This window comes from Erinaceus europaeus, chromosome 19, assembly GCF_950295315.1.
Source record: "Erinaceus europaeus chromosome 19, mEriEur2.1, whole genome shotgun sequence".
In the NCBI taxonomy this organism is placed as follows: Eukaryota; Metazoa; Chordata; class Mammalia; order Eulipotyphla; family Erinaceidae; genus Erinaceus; species Erinaceus europaeus.
The window spans coordinates 45,161,806-45,186,363 of NC_080180.1; the positions used below are offsets into that span (position 1 = coordinate 45,161,806).

Consider the following 24,558-nt stretch of genomic DNA (forward strand, 5'->3'; position numbering starts at 1 on the left):
AAAAAGAAATATTTGATTATTTAAGGAACTACAAACTCCTTGGTACCAATTAACACTTTCATGACAACATTTCAAAGATTATAAAACTAAGTAATTCTCAGTGGCAGGAAAAACTGGCTTGGTGCTGCTCTGGGGTAAAATAGAGAGCAAAAATGCTAGAAAATTCCATATGGACATAAGGATAGTGGTCGTACCCGAGAGTTCAGGTTGAGGTTGGCATTAGTGTTCTAGAAGGGTATGGATCTAGGAAGAGGACTATGGGTACCAGAGATTTAGAAAGGTGATGAGATCCAGTAGAAAGGTCTGGCCATCACAGAAACAGGAACAATGAATCTATCTGCAGTCTGTGTGATGATTTGAGCCAACAATAATGGGGGGGGGTGTCAGGAAAATCATACACCTGAAAGGGGTGGGGAAAGATCACTCTTTGGGGTGGGGTGAGAGAATTAGAGTCTGTCTCACTATCTAACCTGGTTTTGGAAGACAGCCTTACCACAGCCAAGTTTTGGGGGGTCTTATAACTAGGAACTCTTATGTATTATTATTATTAATAATACAACATCACTGATCAGCTCTGACTTTTTAAAAAAAATTTTTTATATTTATTTAATTTATTTATTCCCTTTTGTTGCCCTTTTTTTTAAATTGTTGTAGCTATTATTGTTGTTGTCGTTGTTGGATAGGACAGAGAGAAATGGAGAGAGGAGGGGAAGACAGAGAGGAGGAGAGAAAGATAGACACCTGCAGACCTGCTTCACCGCCTGTGAAGCAACTCCCCTGTAGGTGGGGAGCTGGGGTTCGAAGCAGGATCCTTATGCAGGTCCTTGTGCTTTGCACCACCTGCGCTTAACCCGCTGCGCTACAGCCCGACTCCCTCAGCTCTGACTTATGGTGATGCAAGGGATTAAACCTGGGACTTCAGAACTGCAAGCATGAAAGTCTCTTTGCATAACCAATATACTGTTTACCCCTGCCCATGAATTTAAAGATTATTTCAAAGACAGTGAAACCAAAGACTTACCACTGAACTATACATTTAAAAAATTCCTTTTCTGGACCTGGTTAGAGTGAATTATGACCCTACACATGAGAAGTTTTCAAACTACAGTGCCAATTCCAGGATTCCATCTCAAAGCCACTAAATTAGAATTTTGAGGGGCGTTGAATGGGGCCTATATATGTACTTTTTTTTTTTTTTTGGTGACATTGTTCTTTAACTTTGTTATTTGTAAATGCCTAAAATACTAAGAAATTTTATTGTAAACAGCAAGATGTAAAAGTATTAATCTCTTTTCTATTCTTCTTCTTCTAGCGTTTGCCCTTCTTCCGTAGCCAGTCAACAACGTCAGGTTGAGCCTGATGTCTGCTTGTTGCTGGCTTTGAAAGTGACTGGGATCCATGTGGATTCAGTTGGCTAAGAAGGATCATCAGTTTCCCCAATAAATGGGTACTCACGGGAGGCTTAACACACAAAGTATATATTGTATACTCACCCCTTTCTGAAACTTTTTTTAAGGATAAAATATATTCTATTTTCATTTTATTTTATAGAAAGAAATCGATAGGAGAGGGGAGATAGAAAAAGAGAAAGATAGACACCTGCAGACCTGCTTCACCACTCTTTTTTTTAAAGGTTCTCACATAATTGTAATGGACCATACTATTGTCTTATTATTTACTTTTCCACTGTTTCTATTATAGATTTTAAACTATTATAACTATTATAATAGTTTCTATTATAGAGAGAAAGGAATTTTAAAAAATATTTATTTATTCCTTTTTGTTGCCCTTGTTGTTTTATTGTTGTAATTATTATTATTATTGATGTTGTTGGATAGGACAGAGAGAAATGGAGAGAGGAAGGGAAGGCAGAGAGGGGGAGAGAAAGACACCTGCAGATCTGCTTCACCGCCTGTGAAGCGACTCCCCTACAGGTGGGGAGCCTTGGGGCTCGAACCTGGATCCTGAGAAAGGAATTTTTAACCTATGCTCATCAACTCAAGTGAGCAAGCCAGTCTGCTGATCATCTGCAATTTTTCCCAAGAGAACAACCTTAGGAAACAATGATGAGAGGTCCAGGTGTTGGCACACCCTATTGAGCACATAGGTTACCAGGCCACAAGGACCCAAGTTCAAGTCCCTGATCCCCATATGCAGGAGGGATGCTTCATGAGCGGTGAAGCAAGTCTGCAGGTGTCTGTCTTTCTCTTTTTCTGTCTTCCCCTTGTCTCTCAGTTTCTGTCTGTTCTATCAAATAAAATGAAAAAGAAAGAGAGAGAAGGAAAGAAAGAAGAGAAAGAGAGGGAGAAAAATTGGAAAGAAAGAAGGAAGGAAGGAAAGTTAAGCTGCTGGGAGTGGTGGGCTCACGGTGCAGACACTGAGTCTCAGTGATGACCTGGAGGCAAAAGAGAAAGGAAGGAAGGAAGGAAGGAAGGAAGGAAGGAAGGAAGGAAGGAAGGAAGGGGAGGTAAAGAGGGAGCGAGAGAGGGAGGAAGGAAGGAAGGAAGGAAGGAAAGAAGGAAGGAAGGAAGAAAGGGGATAAAGAAACAATTATGATCTTGAGAGGACAGTGGAATGACAAATCCCAAAGTGCTATGGAAACATAAATGTATAGTCCGAAGTGATAGCAGTCTTTGGAGTGAGAATAAAGAGCTGACCCGAGGGTGGACTTTATATACTCACCAAGTGCACAGAACTAATTTACAACAGTATCTAACAGTGTCTGATGGATTGTAAGACAACTTTGCTGTTATCACTCCCTCTCCACCCATTCTGCTGTACACAAAGCAAAGAATGGCTAGACAACAACAGTTTTAAAAAGATGCTCATAGCTGTATTTATATATGATATATTTATATATCAAATATATAGTACTTTTACATGTAACATATTTCCATGCACATAGTCTCTTATGTCTCTTTAAATGATGTCATTTTTTCTGCTAGTACTTTTAAACCTTCCCTTCATCTCTTTTCTTTGCTTTTCTCATCATTATTGTCATATAGAATACTACTGCTCCTGGCCACCATTTTTCCCCTGTTATTTTTATTTGACAGGACAGAAATTGAGGGAGAAGGAAGGCCGAGAGGGAGAAATAAAGATAGACATCTGCAGGCCTGCTTCACCACTGGTGAAGCTTCCTCCCTGCAGGTGGGGACTGGGGGCTCCAACTTGGGTCCTTGTGCATAGTGATATATGCACTTAATTGAGTGTGCTACTGCCCAGACCCTCCAGTACCACTTCATTCATATATATATATATTCTTCTCTTTCTCTTTTTTAACCAACAACCACCCTGATATCTGATTATCTTGTTTTTTAGCATGCCTATTTTTATTTAACATTTCTCTTCCTCCTCCTTTTTTTTTTTTTCTTTCCAGAACACTGCTTAGCTCTTGAATATGGGACTTTAGAGACTCAGGCATGAAAATCTTTTTGCATGACCATGATGCTCTTCCTCCTCCCATCATGTCTCTTCTTATGTGAGTTAAAAAGATAGGCTGGGAGTATGGATTGACCTGCCAATATCCATGTTCAGTGGGGAAGCAGTGACAGAAGCCAGACCTTCCACCTTTTACACCCCATAATAACCCTGGGTCCATTGCTCCCAGAGGAGTAAAAAATAGGGAAGCTATGGGGGGGTGGGATAAGGAGTTCTGGTGGTGGAAATTGTGTGGAGTTGTAACCCTCCCTCTTATCCTATGGTTTTTGTCAGTGTTTCCTTTTTATAAATAAAAATTTAAAAAATCATTTTGCAATATAGTGTACTGTCTTAAATCCACTTTGCAACCAAGATTTTTTTTTTCTAGTTTATTTTTTTTCTCAGATTGGAGAATGCTGCTGTGTTTTTTTTTTAACACATAGTATCTTGAGAGTGTCATGTTTTCAACTTTGGGCTATGTATACATTTGAGTGAGATTTTTATTTTTTGGACAAACTATATAGTAAGAATGACAGGAGGTGGCTGGGAAGTGGTAGACAGCTTCCCCAGTAGAGCATTTGTTTTTACCATGATTACAGCAGCTAAGAAATGGAGCAGAACTCAGAGCTGAACTAGGTTCTTCTCTCTCCTTTTCTTCTTCTAGCGTTTGCCTTTCTTCCATAGCCAGTCAACAGCGTCAGGTTGAGCCCGATGTAAAGTTTCGAGACCTCCTTTGAATCTGGAGAGGTGGCAGTCGTTGACTATGTGGGTCATAGTCTGTCTGGAGCCGCAGGGGCAGTTCGGGTCGTCTCTGGCTCCCCAGCGGTGGAACATAGCGGCGCACCGGCCATGGCCTGTTCGATAGCGATTGAGGAGGGCCCGATCATAACGTGCTAGGTCAAAGCCGGGTTGACGCTTGCAGGGGTCTGTGATGAGGTGTTTGTTCTTTACCTCAGCGGACTGCCAACTCTGTCTCCAAGAGACTGGAACAGAGAAGTTCAGTGTAGGCGTAGGGGACCAGATGGGTGACGAGACGTCAAGCGTTGGACAGGGTGGGCGAAGATATCCGCGTATATTGGCAGGTCCGGTCGAGCGTAGACGTGGGAAATGAACTTAGATGATGCCGCATCCCAACGAATATCTGGCGGGGCGATGTTGCTAAGAACTGGCAGCCATGGAACCGGGGTGGAACGGATGGTTCCAGAAATTATCCTCATGGCGGAATATAATTTGGATATAATTCTCTCTCCCTTTCTATTGAACTGGGATAGCACGCATGCCCGATTTCACTATTCTGGGGCACATCTTCATCCAGACAGAAAGTCAGGGAGAGGCACAGAGAGAGGGAGAAACACCACCACACCAGAGCTTTCTCTTTTGCCAAAAGCACCAAAGGTACTCAGACCTGGGCAGCATGCATTTCAAGGCATGGTGAGCTACCTCTTTTTTTTTTAAATTTAATTTTATTTATTTATTCCCTTTTGTTGCCCTTGTTGTTTTATTGTTGTAGTTATTATTGTTATTGTCGTTGTTGGATAGGACAGAGAGAAACGGAGAGAGGAGGGGAAGACAGAGAAAGATAGACACCTGCAGACCTGCTTCACCGCCTGTGAAGCGACTCCCCTGCAGGTGGGGAGCCGGGGTTTGAACCGGGATCCTTATGCCAGTCCTTGTGCTTTGCGCCACCTGCGCTTAACCCGCTGGGCTATAGCCCGACTCCCGGTGAGCTACCTCTTTTGACTGTCTCCCTTTGGAGTTTATTCTCTGAGCACTCCATATGTCAGTCTCCACTGGTCCTTCTTCCATGGCAATATAGGGGGATCAATTTATTGATTTTTTCTAATAATTATATATTTTGAGGGGGAAAGGGGAAGTCTTATCAAATTTATTAACACACAAATTTTATTTGCTTTCTTTTTATATATTGGATTGTGGAAAAAGTCGTGACATATCTTCTATGTTTCTTGATGCCAAGACGCATCATGACTTTTCTAACAACCCAATACATATTTTAGTTATTTTATTTTAATGGGGGGTACTGCTCTGCTCTGGTTTATGGTGGTGTTGAGGATTGAATCTGGGACCTCTGAGCCTCAGGCAAGCACGTATTTTGCATAACTTTTGCTAACCCCTTCACCCCCTCCTGGGCCCATTATCAGCCTTTTAAACACTTTTTTACGCAAGCAGGTTGATTTAGAGACAGCTAGCAGAGCCCTATTGTAATCCAGTGGGGGTGGGAGGGGGGAGAATCTATCTTTTACTATATAAAAAAATCAAAAGACTTTTTTAAAGAGCCAGGTTGGATAGTCTCCAGAATGTGTTATATCTATATATATTACCCAGATCTGCCATAGTTTCATAGAGTTAACGTTTACTGTCTAGGAAGGAATTCTGTGCTTGTATGTTTCAAGAGTTTGGGAGCACAAAGAAAATTGCTTTGGTGCTTTAAGTCTCACAACGTTTAGCCAAAGCATACAGGAACTGCTAGGGCACAGTAAGTATTAGAATTACTCTTTCTTCTTCCTTCATGTGGCAGCACTTTCTGAAAAAAAAAAAAAGCCTGTGTTTATGTAAGTTTTCTATGCTTTTGGGATTTTTTTTTTTTCTTCACTTGGAACACACTCTCTTCGCAGCCATTCCTTAATCATTTGTTGTTGTTTGCATTGTGAAATGTAGTATTTTTAGGATTTACAAGCTGAACCCTTATCTCTTCCAGGCCACCGGTGTCACACTCTTCTTTTTTACAGTGGGAAAAATAATCACTGTCCCTGTCCCCTTCCTGTAGGCCTGCCTTCTGATACTATTTCCCATGGAAGTAAAAAAGAAAAAGCCCAAGTGAGACCCTGAGGTCACTAGTCCTGCCTTTGTGCCAGGACATGCAAACTACCTTAGCCAATCACTAACCTGTTTTTAAAAGCCCTCCAATCAGAGAGAGTCTAGGGCTCTTTGTGTAAACTATTGCACCATGCCCTTGCACACTTCAAATGTCCTTCTCTATCTATGAGCACTACTCCTACCTCACTGCTCTATTTGGCCTCTCAGCTGTGTTAACGTTTCTTACCTTTTTTGGGGGGGGTTGCTTATTATTATTATTATTTTTCAAGTTATTTTTTTTATAAACTTCCAAGCCTTCTCAGAAGTGGTGGGAGACAAAAAAAAAAAAACTTCCTCTGTAGACAGTCAAGATGGTAAGGTGAGTCCTAGTCCCCGGGAAGCCCTTCATGCTCTAATCTGAGCCATGTGGGATGGACTGAGGAGGGGTGGATGGCATTCCTCATTTCACAAGGTATTTGTTGTATTCGGCTGCTGCTAAGCAAACACTCAATCCTTTCAATTCCAGAGCCTGACATTTCTGAGTCAGTTTCCAAACAAGACACTAGAGGGCTCACAGAGGCTAAAAATAAGCAGGAAAATGATTTGCTTGGAGACTGCTTCTGGATGGCAGTTGTTCTTTCGGAATTAAAATAATAATAATGATAAAGCTTGCATTTTAAACTACTGAAAAGAAAGCCTGTGCGTCATAAAACTGGGTTATCAGCAGTGAGTGTTCAGGTATCCCTTTGCAATTAGTAGGTTTCAAGGCAGCTTTTAAAACTGAGCTGAGATATTTGAAATATGGAACACTCTTGACCATGAAATATGTTCTACTTACATGCCTCAGCCTTTAAAAGTTCTTTGCATTAGAGTCAGGGATTACATTCTTTCTGGAGACAAGCCTGGGGCCAACTGTGTGAGTAAGGTTGCTTATAAATTCTTCTTTTACTTTTGAACTACATAAAAATTAGAGCCAGATACCGTAATATTTTCTTTCAGCTAACTTTAGTGTCAAGAAAAAAAAGAATAAAGAGTAATCAAATTTGTATTTATCTGTGTTTGACTTAATAGCTTTTTCTAAGACGTGGATATTCTGGCTTTATATTGTAATCATTCTTTATATATAATAATGGAATGTATGATGAAGAGAAAATGTTGCCATCAGACTAAAATAACATGTTTCTGTATTTAAATGTTAGTACGCGGTGCTTCTGTAATTAGTGCAGGACTTAAACACTAACTATTAATAGCAATAGATTTTAAATAGCAATGGATTAAAAATACCATTACTTAAACGATTTTTGAATTTCAAAAAAAAAACTGAATCTGTCAAATTTTAATTCCTTTCTTTCAGAAAGAATAAAGTGAATGACTAGTTATAAGTTACAAAATATTTCTTGACTTATGGAACTTGTTTTTACTAATTTAAACTGAGTATGAAGTCTTATGATTTGACTTATGCCGATTTCTTTAAACTTTGCTTAAAAAGCATTTAGTGGTGATAGTTGTGAAAGGAAAGGGTTATTCCTTTTTTTTTTTTTTTTTTTTTCCTATACTCTTGTAGAAGAACTGAACTTGTTTGGGATTGTGACTCAGTTCTGTTTCCATTCATTTCCAGAACCACGCCACACTTCTCTTTGGGGAAACGATCAGGAGTTTAAAGGTTTGCTGTGGGGCGTGTCCGAAACATTCCCAGCTCTTCACTTCCACCTCTACCCACGGGAGACCACTTTGGCCACCTAAGGAGAGAGGCGGCGGCAGTTGAAGCCAGGAGACCATGCAGAATGTCAGCAGGAGCCCACTGCAAACTTTAAACTCTGTCCAACATGTGGATGCGGCGGAGAAATGACCTGTCCAGACAAGCCAGGGCAGCTCATAAACTGGTTCATCTGCTCCCTGTGTGTCCCGCGGGTGTGTAAACTCTGGAGCAGCCGGCGCCCCCGGACCCGGAGGAACCTCCTGCTGGGCACTGCCTGTGCCATCTACCTGGGCTTCCTGGTGAGCCAGGTGGGGCGCCCCTCTCTCCAGAAAGGACGCGCAGGGGCGAAGGGGAAGCACCTGAGAGACAGTGCTGAAGTGTCCTTTCCTGAGATACCCTTGGATGGTACCCTGGCCCCTCCTGAGTCCCAGGGCAATGGGACCACGCTGCAACCCAATGTGGTGTACATTACCCTCCGTTCCAAGCGCAGCAAGCCCGCCAACATCCGGGGCACAGTGAAGCCGAAGCGCAGGAAGAAATATGCGCTGCTATCTCTGGCCCCGGGCCAGGGGGCTTTGGTGGGACCATCCCTCCAGCTGCAGGCAGCTGCAAGGGCAGTGGAGACTGAGATACATGGTAATATCTTGGAAGGGAAGCTGGCCAAGGTTGGGGACCGGCCCTGGAAATTGATACCAGGTCTCGGAGTGCGAAGTCGGGAGTCAGATCTCCAGCAGCCTAGGGTTCAGGAAAGCAACATCAGGATCTACAGCGAGAGCGCCCCCTCGTGGCTGAGCAAAGAAGACATCCGCAGAATGCGCCTGTTAGCAGATGGGGCCATAACCGGCCTCCAGCCAGTGTCCCAGAAGAGTCAAAGCTACTTATTGGTGCTGGAGGGGAGCACCACTGGCTCTGTGCCTGGGTGTGGCTCTGGTCCCTGCGGGCTGCTCAAGCCGCCTTTGGATCTGAGCGAGGTGTTTGCCTTCCACCTGGATAGGATCCTGGGACTCAACAGGACCCTGCCTTCTGTGAGCAGGAAATCAGAGTTCATCCAAGGTAACTGCTTCCCATTTGCAGCTGTTGGGGATTCGAGTTTTCTTTCTGCTCTCCCTCTCTCTTTCCCATCTCTAAATGATTTTCTCCACCCACGTTGCACATTTGGACAGCAGCAACATGTCTTCCCATAAGGTTGGCATTCTTTATTTCCCCCAGCTTTGGGAGGATGTGAGAGTTCCAAGGAAATGCTGAGCTCTACATGCAAGAGTAAACCCACACTATGTAATCTTTGCTCCCCCATCTTTTCACTGCACTTCTCAATGACTTATTACAATTAATTGAAGCTGATGGCAATTTGCATGATGAGGAGAGGAAGTCCTAGTTGGAAACGAAGACTTGGCTAACAGTCTAGCATATTATTAGATATGTTACTATGGAAATAGAATGTCATTTGTTGGGAGTTTCTTTTTTTTTAAATATTTTCTTTTATTTCAGTGAGAGACAGAGATCAGAGCACTGCTCAGCTCTGGTGTATGAAGGTGTTAGGGATTGAACCTGAGACCCTGAGCCTCAAACATGAAAGTCTTTTGCATAACCATTGTGCTGTCTCCTCATCACTGTTGGATGTTTCTAAAATGATAAGGGAAGAAGAAAGTGGGTTGTCTTCAGCAGATGGAATCTTTCTAACCCAACCATGTTAGATTCAACCCCTTGGCTAGTCCCCTTTATTTCACAATGACAATGAGGCAAAGATGGGCGATTAGGTCAGAATGCATACTAATTACTAGCCACATGATTTCTCCAGTCCCTTGATGGTGGTTTATTGAGCCTAACTTCCAAAGATTCTTGAAATTGATAAGCTTTTTGGCAGGTTCTAGGTTATAGCTAGTAAAGTTAGAGCAGGATGGCTGGACTATGGTCCTGCTCCAGACAAACATGGGATGTTTTGTGAATCTTGAAGTTACTCTGGAGTTGCTTACAAACTAGGGTAGTCAGTGGTTGGTGTTTGAATACAGAATGATTCCAGGAGTTGCTTCTAATGTATCCACATCTAATCTATCTGGATCAACAGCTAAAAAGAAAAAGCTATTCATTTACTCTCTGTTCACATAAAAATAACATTTTAGTGAGTCTACTATGGAGTCTGCACTAGAATAGATGATAAGTCTTGGGAGTGACAGAGAACCAAAATGCACTTGCATCAACTTTGGAATTTTACTTTAGCTGTGAAATAGGTGCCTCTTGTTGTGTCAGTGATTTATTTAAGAAGATTAGGCATTCTTATGTTGGTTTGTATCTAGTTGCTTCAGATTCATAGGTGTGTTTTGATATCTCGAGCTCATAAGATGATCCACTGTGATCATGCTGATGTGTATTCATTTAATCAGATGTTGGAGAAAGCCAATTTTTATTGGATGCTCACTATTTGTTAAGGACTATGTAATTACTTTGCAGACTTCATGTATACACTAACACCACTGGTTCTCCCAACAGTGCTACAGGTAAGTACTACTATTGTTTCCATTTAAGATATGAGAAAATTGAGGATCATTTAGGCAAAGAAGTTGATCTCAACTGTCAGTTAATGGCTAAAATGGGATTTGATCAACATCACTTTAAAATAGCTCTTAAGCACTGTACTTAGGTATCTGTTATAAGTTAGCTATCCAAACTGGAAGATCCTGCAGTGAAAGAAGACAGTAGTGGGCAACAACCATACTCCAAGGCTTTCCTTGGAAAAGCAGGGCACAGGTTCATTCCTGTAAGGCTCTATGTGTTTCACTAAGGCCCTTGAGAATAGAAGATGAACTCTTAAATACTTTCTGAGACTTTGGACACTGATATATCCATTGAAATTCCCTCAGATCCTCCTGGCTGGATGCTGGGAGAATAAAGCAATGGCTAGGAGCCTCATTATGGAACTGCCTAGGTTGAACTTTATCAACTTGGACACCATGAACAATCATGTTTTTTCTATGACTCATTTTCCTCAGTTGCAAAATGGTAATACTCACCTATCTCAGGAGGTAGCTTTCAGTTAATAAAGGGGAAGATAGCATGGAACTCGTAGTAACACTCTAGTGTCAGGTTGTCATGTCAACAGTGAGTGGGGGATTCACTTTAGGACTCAAGTCAATTGTGATAGAACAACAATATGATTTTATTGTGGGATTAGTCCACACTGTATTACTAGTGTACAACTCAGGTAGCAGTAAAAGGGGCTTGAGGAGGCTGGGGAATATCACTAAAGTGCTGCTAAGGCAAGCAGACAAGGATTTCCAGCAGACTTCTTTTGCGTGGAGGGCGGGGCCACTTCTCTTTATTTATTCTATTTATAAAAAGGAAACACTGACAAAACCATAGGATAAGCCGGGGTACGACTTCACACAATTCCCACCACCAGAACTCCATATCTCATCCCCTCCCCTGATAGCTTCCGCATTCTTTAACCCTTTGGGAGTATGAACCCAAGGTCATTGTGAGATGCAGAAGGTGGAAGGTCTGGCTTCTGTAATTGCTTCCCTGCTGAACATGGGCGTTGGCAGCTTAATCCATACTCCCAGCCTGTCTCTCTCTTTCCCTAGTGGAGAAGGACTCTGGGTAAAAGTAGGGCTTCAGAACACATTGGTGGGGTTGTCTGTCCAGGGAAGTCTGGTTGGCATCATGCTAGCATCTAGAACCTGGTGGCTGTAAAGGGAGTTAACATACAAAGCCAAACAAATTGTTGACCAATCATGAACCTAAAGGCTGGAGTAGTGCAGATGAAGAGTTGGGTGGGGGGGGGGGGGGTGTCTCCGTTTTATAGATAGCTAGTAGGCATATTTTAGTTATATTCCAAAGGGGCCACTTCTCTTAAACCAGAGTCCCTCTAAAGGAGTGACTCCTCAAGGGTGTGGGGCCATCTCAGCATGGTTCAATTTAATATACAACTTTATTTTATTTTAATTTTTAATTTATTTTATTATCTTTATTTATTGGATAGAGACAGCCAGAAATCGAGAGGGAAGGGGTAGATAGGGAGTGAGAAAGAGAGACAACTGCAGCACTGCTTCACCACTTGTGACGCTTTCCCCCTGCAGGTGGGGACCGGGCATTCGAACCCGGGTCCTTGAACATAGTAACATGTGCAGTCAACCAGGTGCACCACCACCCGACTCCTAATCTCCAATTTTATATCATAGTTCACAAGTATGTTATCCACAGGTCTTCCTGTAGATTTAATTTCGGCAATGCCTCTTTACACAGCTGGGTTTTATCAGTTCTAGCTTTTTCGACAAGTCTGCTTACCAGCTTCTTTGTGGTTGTTACTGATGTGATAGGTCGCTCGCTAGTTGCCACCTTCACATCAACTGGGTCATTACAACGTCAATGCACATAACAGTTCAGTCTGTCAGGATTGCTACAGTAGCTATACATATGTCAGCCACAAAGTACACCTTCAGTAAGTATTGCCTTTAGTAAATATGGTGTTACTCAAAAAGCCTCCAAGCCTTACTCATTAAGTTTCTATATGGCGAGTCTGGGAGTAAAACTCAGGTCTGATGCTGATTTCAGTAAGCTTTTTTGTACCAAGATTTCTTTCAAATATTTCATTCTCTGCTCTGATCATTTAGCATTTTTAGGAATAACGAGGGCAGTTGCTTTTAATTTGAAGAAGGTTTATAATTCCAACAGAGCTTGATGTTCTTGTCACGTCGCAGAAGCAAGTAGTGGTGGAATGGCACCAGGTCTGTATTAATCTGACTTTCAATATGATGAATTAAATATCTGACACTGGGTTGGGTGGTGGCACACCTAGTAAAGCAAACACTTAACAGGGTACAAGGATCCAGGTTCAAGCCTCTAATCTCCATTTGCCGAGGGGATGCTTCATGAGCAGTGAGGCAGTGCTGCATGTGCCTACCAATATATCTATCAGTCTTTCTCCCCCTTCCCTCCTAATTTCTCTTTGTCTCTATTATAAATATACATATATATATATATATATTAAAAATAAATACCCAAAGATATATCTCAGCTACTATCAGACTTTTATTGATTCCTTTTATTTTGGAATTTTTAAAAATATTTATTTTCCCTTTTGTTGCCCTTTTTTTTCATTGTTGTTGTAGTTATTGTTGTTGTTATTGATGTCGTCATTGTTAGAACAGAGAGAATGGAAAGAGGAGGGGAAGACAGAGAGGGGGAGAGAAAGATAGACACCTGCAGACCTGCTTCACCACCTGTGAAGTGACTCCCTTGCAGGTGGGGAGCCGGGGCTTGAACCGGGATCCTTACGCTGGTCCTTGCCCTTTGTGCCACGGGCGCTTAACCCACTGCACCACTGCCCGACTCCCTGACTGCTTTTCTTATAGGGTTAGTCCTGAAATCTGGTGACTTTCCTTAGCAGCCTGTGGAGTTCTTTAAATAGGTATGAGTATTCTGCAAAACCTAACTGTCTCATAGATTATTATACTATGAATAGATCATGAAGTACGTAAAGAGATCAGGTCACGTCATGTTAAGCTCTATGAGGGGTTGGTGAAAGTAGTCACTTGTATAATGTGCAACTTTGCCATGGGTTCAAGCCCAACAACTACCACACTGAAGGAAGCTTAAGGCTTCAGTCCTATAATTATTCTCTCTCTCTCTCTCTCTCTCTCTCTCTCTCTCTTTCTTTCCTTCTGCCTCACTGTCTCTATATTAACAAAAAGAGAGAGATGTAGACATGTATGCATTTTGGCATACATGTAGATCTATGCATTTGTAGATGTATGCATTTTGGCATCTATTTCTATCTGCCTATTTCTAATGTTTTCCTGAATGGTGCCTGCCTTTCTTTACCTTCCAGAGCACCATGTGTTTTTCTTGTAGCTTCCTCCAGCTTTTCACTTGGTCCGATCTTAGATTTATTCATGTCTCCTTGTCTACCTCAAAAGGTGACAGATCATGTCTAACTACCCCGTGTCCATTTTTGACTCATTCTTAAATGTGATGACAGTGTATTATAGATGCTTATTAAATAATCTATTCCTTCTCACTAAGTTCTAGGTCTGGGAAGGAACAGCTCTTTTATGTTTTATTTATTCAGTCTCTCTCTCTCTCTCTCCTTTAAACAGCTCTGGTTTATAGTGGTGCAGGGGATTGAACCTGAGACTTTGGAGCCTCAGGCATGAGAGTCTCTTTGCTTAACCATTATGTTATCTATCCTTACCCCTGTTGCATATCTCCATGCTAGTGGAAAGTCTGATACGTAGCAGGTACTTCATAAATATTTTTGAATCAATCTAGAAATACATATTTTTAACTTTTCCATTTATTCTAAGCAGTTAATCTGTATTTGCCTCCAGTTTCCAACACTCAAGGCAAGTACTACTATTTCTGGCCCTCAACCTAGACTGAAGTTTCCTTTGGAGGCTTTTAGTTCAAATTGTTCTTGACAGCCTTTTTATACTGCCAACAATAAGGTTTTCAGGGATTGTGCTTATGGGGACCGTGAATCTGGTCTGCTAGTCTTACACTAAAGTGTGACTTAATAATACGTTTTCTGTACGAGGAACAATAGGATTTAGCTTGGGTATATAGTTTACTTCTTTAATCATTGAACCTGATAGGTCTTTTAACAGTCAGCAAATCCCATTAAGTTACTTTCCCTAAATGTTGTTCCAGTCCTCTTGACTTTTTTGATGAATGTTTGTGTAAATAAACTCAGGCTCAGTGCCAAAAACATAGATAGTCTGCGATGTGAGTTGAATATAGACATTTCATCTTTATAAATTAACCTAAGGAGCTGATGCAATAAACATTTCTACCTCAATTTTTGAGATTAAAGAAAGGTAGCATGACTTCCAACTCACTGTAAAATGAGCTAGTTGTCAAGAAAACCTCAAGCCCTTGTCTTTCAGCTTCTGAGTTTAAAAGACAGCAGTCTGGGAGTAGACAGTGGCACAGCGGGTTAAGTGCACATGGCGCAAAGTGCAAGGAGTGGCTGACTTAGGGATCCCAGTTTGAGCCCCCGGCTCCCCATCTGCAGGGGAGTCGCTTCACAGGCGGTGAAGCAGGTCTGCAGGTGTCTGTCTTTCTCTCCCCCTCTCTGTCTTCCCCTCCTCTCTCCATTTCTCTCTGTCCTATCCAACAACGACACCAATAACCACAACAATGTTAAACAACAAGGGCAACAAAAGGGAAAATAAATAAATATAAAGAAAATGTTAAAAATATTTAAAAAAAAAAGACAGCAATCTTCCTAGCAATCTGCTTCCATACCAATTATTAATATTTAAGAGACCTTAAAGTAGATCTTCTGGGGGTTGGACAGTAGCGCAGCGGGTTAACTGCATAAGGATTCTGGTTCGAGCCCCCGGCTCCCCACCTTCAGGGGGGTTGCTTCATAAACGGTGAAGCAGGTCTGCAGGAATCTATCTTTCTCTCCCCTTTTCTGTCTCCCTTGCTCTCTCCATTTCTTTCTGTCCTATCCAACAACGATGACATCAATAATAACAATAATAACCACAACAACGATAAAAAAACAAAGGCAACAAAAGGGGAAAGGTAGCCTCCAGGAGCAGTGGATTCCTGGTGTAGGCACCGAACCCCAGCAATAACCCTGGAGGCAAAAAAAAGTTGATATTCATTCTCTTTTTAAAATTATATTTATTTATTGGATAGAGACAGCCAAAAATCGAGAGGGAATGGGGCAGTAGAGAGGGAGAGAGACAGAGAGACACCTGCAGCTCTGCTCCACAACTGCTGAAACATTCCTCCTGCGGGTGGGGACCAGGGGCTTGAAACTGGGTCCTTGCACACTCTTAGCATGTGCGCTCAGCCAAGTGAGCTAACCTGGCCCATTAGATCTTCTTTCTCTCTCACCACAACCTATTAGTCTGTCTATTTAAGCTAACTAGAAGCAGATTACTTATATACTTTTGTATAGATACAGGCCATAGGAAACTTTTTTTTTCCCAAGAAGACATCTGTCACCACAGTAGAAGTAATATTGATGTTACAATATACCAGGGGCCTTTGTTTAAAGTACTGTGCGTGCATTAGCTCAGTAAATCCTCAGAAAGTATTTATTTATTTATTATTGGATAGAGACAGAGAGTAATTGAGAGGGAAGAGATGGAGAGGGAGAGAGACAGAGAGACATCTGCAGCCCTGCTTCACTACTTGTGAAGCTTTCCCCCTGCAGGTGGGGACCAGGGGCTTGAACCTGGGTCCTTGCACACTGTGATGTGAGCACTTAACCAGGTGCACCACCACCTGATCACCACAGAAAATGTTTATAAGGTGGGTGTTTCTCTGAGAGATGGTTTGTGAATGTGCAGGTAGTGACCCAGGGTAATTAAGCACCTCGCTTAATTCATGGAAATCATGTAAATTAACTGTGTGTAAAAAGGAAACACAGGAAACAAAGGGAGAGACATAAAAAAGAATCAAATGAAGCCTGATTTAGCTTTCTGTTGATTCAGTGACAAAGGTCCTGGTTATGAAGTTCATCTTTGGGTTTTTAAAATTGGTCAAACCAATGTGGGTGATCTTATCAGTAATTCCCCACCAGCTCAGGTTAACCTGGAACTGGTTTTGCAGTGTATACTTTGATGAATTCAACGTGATTCTCCTAGCCTATAAAAATACACACATGAAATTAGTGGGCTCACTGGCATTATATACCACACCATTTGCAGACAGGTGTTACCCCAAAGATAACTGAGAAAATGACAAGGTGTGCTTGGAGAAGAGCAAGGTTGTGATTAGGAAGGGAGTGCCACGCTTTCCCTGTGGCAGACTTCCCTCTCTACATAGCTCTGTGAGAAATGCAAGAGCAAATTGAAGTATAATATCAAATTATTAAAAAAAGATTCTGCAGTAATGAATCGTCAGCAGGAAGTCTATAAAGAACCAGTTTTTGGCATCACACAGTACTTATACTTTGGTGCTATTTTGTCTTGAAAGTTACTTAAGGACCCAATACTCGAAAGATATATCCTGAATCCTGCAGTTCAGTGAGGTTCAGTGAAATATCCAAGGACGCATAGTCAGTGATCAGTGGAACTAAAGTTCATATCAAGGTCTCTCTGATAAAGCTTCCTGTGTTAACTTCTTTCAACTCACATCACCTCTTGAACATAACTTGGAGCAATTGTGATATAATAGCAAGAAGAGTCCCATTTTATCAAGACATTCTGGCTTAACACTATGTCAACACTTCTATTTAACTGTTGTCAACCCAACAATTTAATAGTGAGAACATTTTTTTTAAATTTTTTGCCTCCAGGGTTATTGCTGGGGCTCAGTGCCTGCACCATGTATCCACAGCTCCTGGAGGCCTTTTTTCCCTCCCTTTTGTTGCCCTTGTTGTTGTAGCTTTGCTGTGGTCATTATTGTTGTTGTTGATGTCATTCGTTGTTGGAAAGGACAGAGAGAAATCGAGAGAGGAGGGGAAGACAGACAGGGTGGAGAGAAAGATAGATACCTACAGACCTGCTTCACCGCCTGTGAAACGACTCCCCTACAGGTGGGGAGCCCAGGGGCTCAAACCGGGATCCTTAGCCGGTCCTTGAGCTTTGCGCCAAGTGCGCTTAACCCACTGCGCTACTGCCCAACACCCAGTGAGAACGTTTTTATGCAAGGCCAAGTATAGCTATACCACTCCAGTGCTGCAGTGGTATGTATGTATATTTTGTAAGGGCAAGCCATATTTTCTTGTTTTATCATAAACAATCAATCATGCATATGCAAATGTGGCTGAATATATTAATGTTCTCTTCCAAAGTATCCTCATAGAACTCACAAATCACTTCAAAGGTCATCAGGTACTGTATGGTGCTGACACATTAAGATTGATTTTTATGGGTGGAGGGTAGATAGCATAATGGTTATGCAAACAGACTCATGCCTGAGGCTCCAACGTCTCAGGTTCAATCCCCCACACCACCATAAGACAGAGCAGAACAGTGCTCTAGTTAAAAAATAAAAAAATTAAAAAAAAGATTGATTTTTACACAAGGTATTTTACAATATTTATCTAAGACAAAGCTGGAGGTCCCTTGTAAAAATCAAGAGCATGAGATAGCCCAGCACCCTTCTGTGCTCTTCAATTTTGAGCTTTGCTATATCTTCCCTAGCAGTCTGCACTGAAATGTGAATGCATCCCAAGGGACGCCATTTTGGTCACATTGAAGCATTGCACTATTTTTCATGCCCAGCATGGAAGATGAATTCTGTATGCTTTATTTTTAGGATGCTGCTTTACTGCCACAGAGCTGTCATACTAAGTTACGGTAGCCTGTTCCACGAATTCTGTATGTCCAAAGCTGCTAAGAAGACAGACTGCAGGCATCCCACCAACTTCCATTTAAATTCATTGTAGATTCCCAAGTTGCTCCCTGTTTTCCAACTTGTATTGCCTTGTCTTATTATAAAGTCAGAGAAATACACTGTGTCTTTCTCCATTGCTTTTTTGAGTTCAGCCACACAGATCTGGGTGATGGTGCAATGGCCAGAGCCATGAAAGGGTAGATTTTCATTTCATGATATTTCAGCTCTCAGGCTAGAACAGAAGCAGTTGTGAGAATAACCCAGATACCCTCACCACTTGGAAACGCACTGACTTCAGTATCCTAGAAATCTCTGGCCTCTGTGTAGACTTTCTTAAAATATTAATTTGGAAGTATAGGTGCATGCGTGCGTGTGCGTGTGCGTGTACGTGTGTCTCTGTGTGTGTGTGTGTCTGTGTGTGTGTATCTGGGGATTTCTTTAGCTGTCAAATTAAGCCAGTTAGCTTAATTTTTCCATTCAACTGTGGACAAAGGTTTCCTGAGCTCTAAGCCATGCTGCTCTGCTCTAGTCCTGTTTGCTCTCTACACATCTTCATAGAAAAGTGGGGTCACAACCAACTGTTGGCATACCTGACAGAGAGCACACATTACAGTGTACAAGGCCCCAGGTTCAAGCCCTTAGTCCCCACCAGCAATGTAGATGTTTCAGGAGACACCAGTGCTGTAGGTGTTTCCTTGTCCCTCTCCCTCTGTATATTCCCCTTCCTTCTCAACTTCCCTCTGCCTCTATCCAAAATAAATAAATAAAGTATTTCTTAAAAAAGAAAAGTGGTGCATCCTGAGAGGCTTCTCTGCCACACCTCTGGAACCTGATATTGATCCACATAGAGAGACATGGAAGAGACAGTAAATAGTTGCCCCCAGGCTCACAACATAAATATGCTGGGCCTCGGCTCCATGCAACCTCTTCTCTTCTGTAGTACCACATTTGCCTTCTTTCCTTTTAAAGGACTATTGATTGAGCCCCTGCTAAGAGCCAGCCACTCTTGTAGCTGTTGGGAGCTACATCAGTGCACAAAATCATCCAGAACTCCTGCTCCCATGGACCTGACTCTAGTGCATCTTGGGAGTACAGTGGCTCAGAGGGAATCATCTTAGTGTCACTGGCTTCAGGATATAGTCAGTACCCTTCTCAACTCAACACCATGACCTTCCCCTCAGAATTGAGTGTGCTGCTCTCTCTGAATTGGTCTGAGGAGCACACAGGTACAGGACTCCTCCCCACTCAGGGGGGAGTTGAAGAACACATGACAAAGCTGCAGTCAATTTTAATTAGACTCTATAACATTGACAGTTAATGGGTGAGGCACTGTGCTAAGCATGAGGAATAAACTGTGCAATGTGTTACTCAAAGAGTTTTGCCGGTGAGAGCCCAGTCTGGCAAGCATTGTAACTTTCTAGGGTAGTCATTCCTAACTACACAGGCAAGGTGGCTTGAATAACAGAAATTTATTTCCTCACAATTCTACAGGCTAGAAGGTCAAGATCAAAGAGTCTATGTTTAGTTCTTTGGAGACCTTGATTTTTGGCTGGTTGATAGTCTCCTCCTCCTCCTCCTCCTCCTCCTCCTCCTCCTCCTCCTCCCTCTCCCTCTCCCTCTCCCTCTCCCTCTCCCTCTCCCTCTCCCTCTGCCTCTGCCTCTCCCTCTCCCTCTCCCTCTCCCCCCCCCCTCCTCCTCCTCCTCCTCCTCCTCCTTCTTCTTCTTCTTCTTCTTCTCCTTCTTCTTCTCCTTCTTCTTCTTCTTCCTCTCCTTCTACTTCTCCTTCTACATCTTCATCTTCTCCTTCTCCTTCTCCTCCTCCTCCTCCTTTTTCTTCTTCTTCTCCTCCTTCTTCTTTTTATCAAAAGGAAACATTGACAAAACCATAGGATAAGAGGGGTACAATTCCACACAATTCCCAACATCAGAACTCCATATCCCATCCCCTCCCCTGATAGCTTTCTTAGTCTTTAACCCTCTGGGTATATGGACCCAGGGTCAGAATAGAAAGCAGAAGGTGGAAGGTCTGGCTCCCGTAATTGCTTCCCCACTGAACATGGGTGTTGACGAGTTGATCCATACTCCCAGACTGCCTCTCTCTTTCTTAGTGGGGCGGGGCTCTGGGGAAGCGGAGCTCCAGGACACATTGGTGGGGTTGCTTGTCCAGGGAAGTCTGGTTGGCATCATGCCAGCATCTAGAACCTGGTGACTGATAGTCACCTTCTTTCTATGCCAACACGGGTAGGCGTAGCCTGTGTGTGTTCATTTGGTTTGATGACTTTCTGCATCCCAATCTTTTCTTCTAAGGAAAATAGCAGCATTGGATTAGTGTTCACCATAATGGTTTCATTTTAAATTTAATCACCATTCTGAAGGCCCTGTCTTCAAATACAGTCATATTCTGAGGTACAGGGTAGGGAGAGGTTAGAACTTTATCATATATATTGAGGAGGGCAGAAGCACTACAATTTGGCTCATGATTGCCGACAACCTAGACTCTGAGTGTGAATTCCAGCGCTACAGTTACTAACTCTGTTACCTGGGGTGTTCAGATTCTTGGGGCCTTATGTATTTATTAGTGTCATCAGGAGAAGAATAATAAAAAAAACAAATCATAACATCTTGTGAAGATTCAGAGTTGTGATATACTTACAATGCTTGTAACAACACCTCACACATGGCAACACTAGATTTTTTTTTTGTAATTTAGTTAATAAGCTTCTTCAGTGGTTGATGCTGTATCTCTTAAGCATTTCTTTCTTTTTAAAATTTTTTTATATTTATTTATTTATTTTTATTCCCTTTTGTTGCCTTTGTTGTTTTATTGTAGTTATTGATATCATTGTTGTTGGATAGAACATAGAGAAATAGAGAGAGGAGGGGAAGACAGAGAGGAGGAAAGAAAGATAAGACACCTGCAGACCTGCTTCACTGCTTGTGAAGCGACAGCCCTGCAGGTGGGGAGCCAGGGCTTGAACCGCGATCCTAACGCTGGTCCTTGCACTTTGTGCCACCTCCACTTAACCGCCTGACTCCCTCTCTTTCTTATTTTGCTCATCTAGCTTTATGTTTACTTGAACAAAAGTAAAAATGGCCAAATTTGGTCATGAAATTAAAGTGCTTGGAACTGACAGTGGATAGGACTAATGTTTCTCACCTGTGGAGTGCTCAGCCATTTGCATTTCACAGAAGCCCCACAGGCCTGCTGTTCTTGGATAGATTTTTTTTTTTTTTGGTGGGGGAAATGAGACTCCAAGGTTACCTCACACCCTCCAAATTTTGTATACAGTGTAAACATGGGCCAGAAGAATTTCGTAGCCTAGTTAGTTCTTCATTACTGCATCCTATTCTTATTATCTTTTCTTTTGCTCTTCGATATTACCTAATGATATTACATAATTATCTAATACAGATTCTGCACTTGCTCAGATCATCAGAGATTCACAATGAAACCTGCTCTCCCTACTGCCTTGACAACTGTGATGCCTCAATTCTTCCCCTTTTCAGCGTTAGTGATTTGGGATGAAAAGGGGAAATACTCTCACCACCCATCTCTCTATCATTTCAAAAGTCTCATGGAATATGGAGGCATGGGTATGGAGTCTGTAGTATCTTTTGGGTAGAATGAAAAAATATGAATTGCTATAGTCCCAATTATCTCTTGACTCCTGCATCCATTTAGAATGGGGACAGTGAAATCACAGTTTGGTTGGATGCCACAAAATTCAAATAAGTATTCTCAGAACCCAAGGACTAGAAATAAAAAGGGGGGGGCACGAAACATTCCTTTCTTTATTCCTCAAATTTTTGCATGCTTCCCTAGGACCTTCTGCTAGGAGTTGAAGATCCAAACATAATTAAGAAATGGTCTCTGATAGCACACATCTCTCAGTCTGGATGGCAAGATACAGCTCTTATCAACCTACTAGAACAGTATCATGAAGAGCACTGTGGAGATGTCTTGTGGAGGCTGTAGAGAAACAGAAAGGGAGAATTTAGCTCAAAACTTAGGTGTAGGAGGGAGGGTGGGGAGGTTGTAATGAGTTTTGGAAGAGGACATAGCAGAATTGCTTCTTGAAAGTCACTGTGGGTGGAGTAAGAGATGGGCTGGATTTAGAAATGGTAGTGTGAACAGATGTGTGAAAAATGTACAAAGGTAGACTGTACTTAGGAAGCTGTAAAATGTTCTGAAAACAGGAGATTAAAGTTGGGGAGGGAGTGGGACTGGGAGGGAAGTGTGATAAAGCTGTGGTGGGTGGGGAGGGGGTGGCTTTATCTTGTAGATAATAGAGTATCACTAGAAGATTTGAAGAAGGGGAATGATGTCAGGAAGCTTGCATTAGAGGGAGGCCACTCTGGTCAGGAATTCAACACTATTTTATCTACATAATACATGTTAGGTTGCCTAGGACTAGGTCACCCTGATATGACCAACATTTTGTTTAAAAGATGTAATTGTTTGGGGAATCTGGCACAGTGATAACATTGTCATCATCCTCTGAAATTAATTTTCCTTTCTTTCTTTCTCTCTTTCTTTCTGTCTTTTTTTCTTTCTTTTTGCCTCCAGGGTTATTGCCTGGGCTCGGTGCCTGCACCACGAATCCACTGCTCCTGGAGGCCATATTTTCCCTTTTGTTACTCTGGTTGTTTTACCATTGTTGTGGTTATTATTATTGTTGTTATTGATGTCCTGTTGTCGGATAGGACAGAAAGAAATGAAGAAAGGAAGGAAAGACAGAGGGGGAGAGAAAGACAGATACCTGCAGACCTGCTTCACCGCCCGTGAAGCGACTCCCCTACAGGTGGGGAGCTGGGGGCATGAACTGAGATCCTTACGTTGGTCCTCGCGCTTTGCGCCACGTGCACTTAACCCACTGCGCTACTGCCCGATGCCCCTCTTTCCTTCTTTCTTTCTTTCTTTCTTTTTTTTTCCTTCATTACCTCCAGGGTTATTACTGGGGTTCAGTATCTGATGGACAAATCCATTGCTCCTAGAAGGAATTTTTAATTTTTTTTTTGATAGGACAGAGAGAAATTGAGATGGGAGTGGAGATAGAGAGGGAGAGTGCCAGCGAAAAGCCTGCAGTAATTTCTTCCCTGCTCTTGAAGCATCCCCTCTGCAGGCAGGGAGTGAGGGCTTGAACCAAGGTTGTTGCCCATGGTAACGTGCTTTTAACCAGGTGCTTCACCACTAGCCTCCTCTTTCTTCCCTCCCTCCCTCCCTTCCTTCCTTCCTTCTTTCCTTCGTTCCTTCCTGGGGGATATTGATAACGTAGGAGTCGGAGAGTTTCCACTTATATAGCAGAATTCCTGGGCAGCCCTCGAAAGCAGAAGTTCCTGTTGGTGAGTCAAAGGTTCAGAACAAAGAAAGACACTGTGTTTTTAAAGTAGAACCCGTGATCTGAACTGCTCAAGCCACTTGTGATAGAGGAAGTCACAAGACCTTTGCTTCTTCCTCAGCTTTGCCCTTTGCTAACTCTTGAGCAAAGAGGAAGACTATTTTAACTCAGTCCAACTTCAATAAAACAAGTTAGGAAATGAAACACAGCTGGATAAGTAAATAAAAACATTTACTTTTTAAAACTGTTTTCTAAATCATCCACAAGTCTAACTGTAAGGCAGGTCTTGACATTTCCAGACTGCTTGTGCCATAGTGAATCTACACCTATAACTGCAATTACACCTCTTCATCACCTCCGTCTTCTTCCTCCTCTCCTTCTTCTCCTTCTTCTTCTTCAATTACAAAAACCTAATATAGGTTTGGATTTTTGGTAACATTTGACAATACTGTATTTTCAGCATCTTACAGGATTCACACACAACCCAGACTTATTTTTCTACCCTGTCCAATACTCTTTGGTCCTTTCCAGGGAAGGTTCTCTTCTTTCCTTACTGTGGCTTTTTACAGTTGGCTATTCTAGGGCCTAACGTTTCTTCGTTTCCCAGCTCTTCACTGAGAGTGCAGTCTTTATTTTTGTTCTTCACAACACTCAGCTGACAAGCATTTCATCTCATTGTCACTATGTGTGTGCACTTATCTGTTTCTACTAAACACTGAGCTCTATGTGACCTCGGCTGGGAATCAGGCCTCCACTGTTTGCTATGCCTCATTCTGAAATCTTTCTAGCTGAAGCTCAAGAACCACATAGGTCTATTTTTTTAAATTTATATTTATCTTATTTTCCCTTTTGTTGTCCTTGTTGTTTTTCATTGTTGTTGTAGTTATTATTGTTGTTGTTATTGATGTCACTGCTGTTGGATAGGACAGAGAGAAATGGAGAGAGGAGGGGAAAACAGAGAGGGGGAGAGAAAGATAGACACCTGTAGACCTG

The 24,558-nt window shown here is 42.2% G+C and overlaps 1 protein-coding gene across 2 annotated transcripts in view; it reads left to right on the forward strand.

Moving 5' to 3' along the window:
* The first annotated feature begins 6,531 nt into the window (after positions 1-6,531).
* GASK1B (golgi associated kinase 1B) overlaps positions 6,532-24,558 on the forward strand; it is a 69,434-nt gene continuing 51,407 nt past the window's right edge. Inside the window, exons 1-2 of one of the 2 annotated variants that reach the window (XM_060178900.1) lie at positions 6,532-6,613; positions 7,853-8,986. In XM_060178900.1, the coding sequence (XP_060034883.1) occupies positions 8,080-8,986 (907 nt within the window). In that variant the 5' untranslated portion in view covers positions 6,532-6,613; positions 7,853-8,079. The remainder of the gene's footprint in view (positions 6,614-7,852; positions 8,987-24,558) is intronic. The other variant, XM_007530386.3, reaches the window with a different exon arrangement.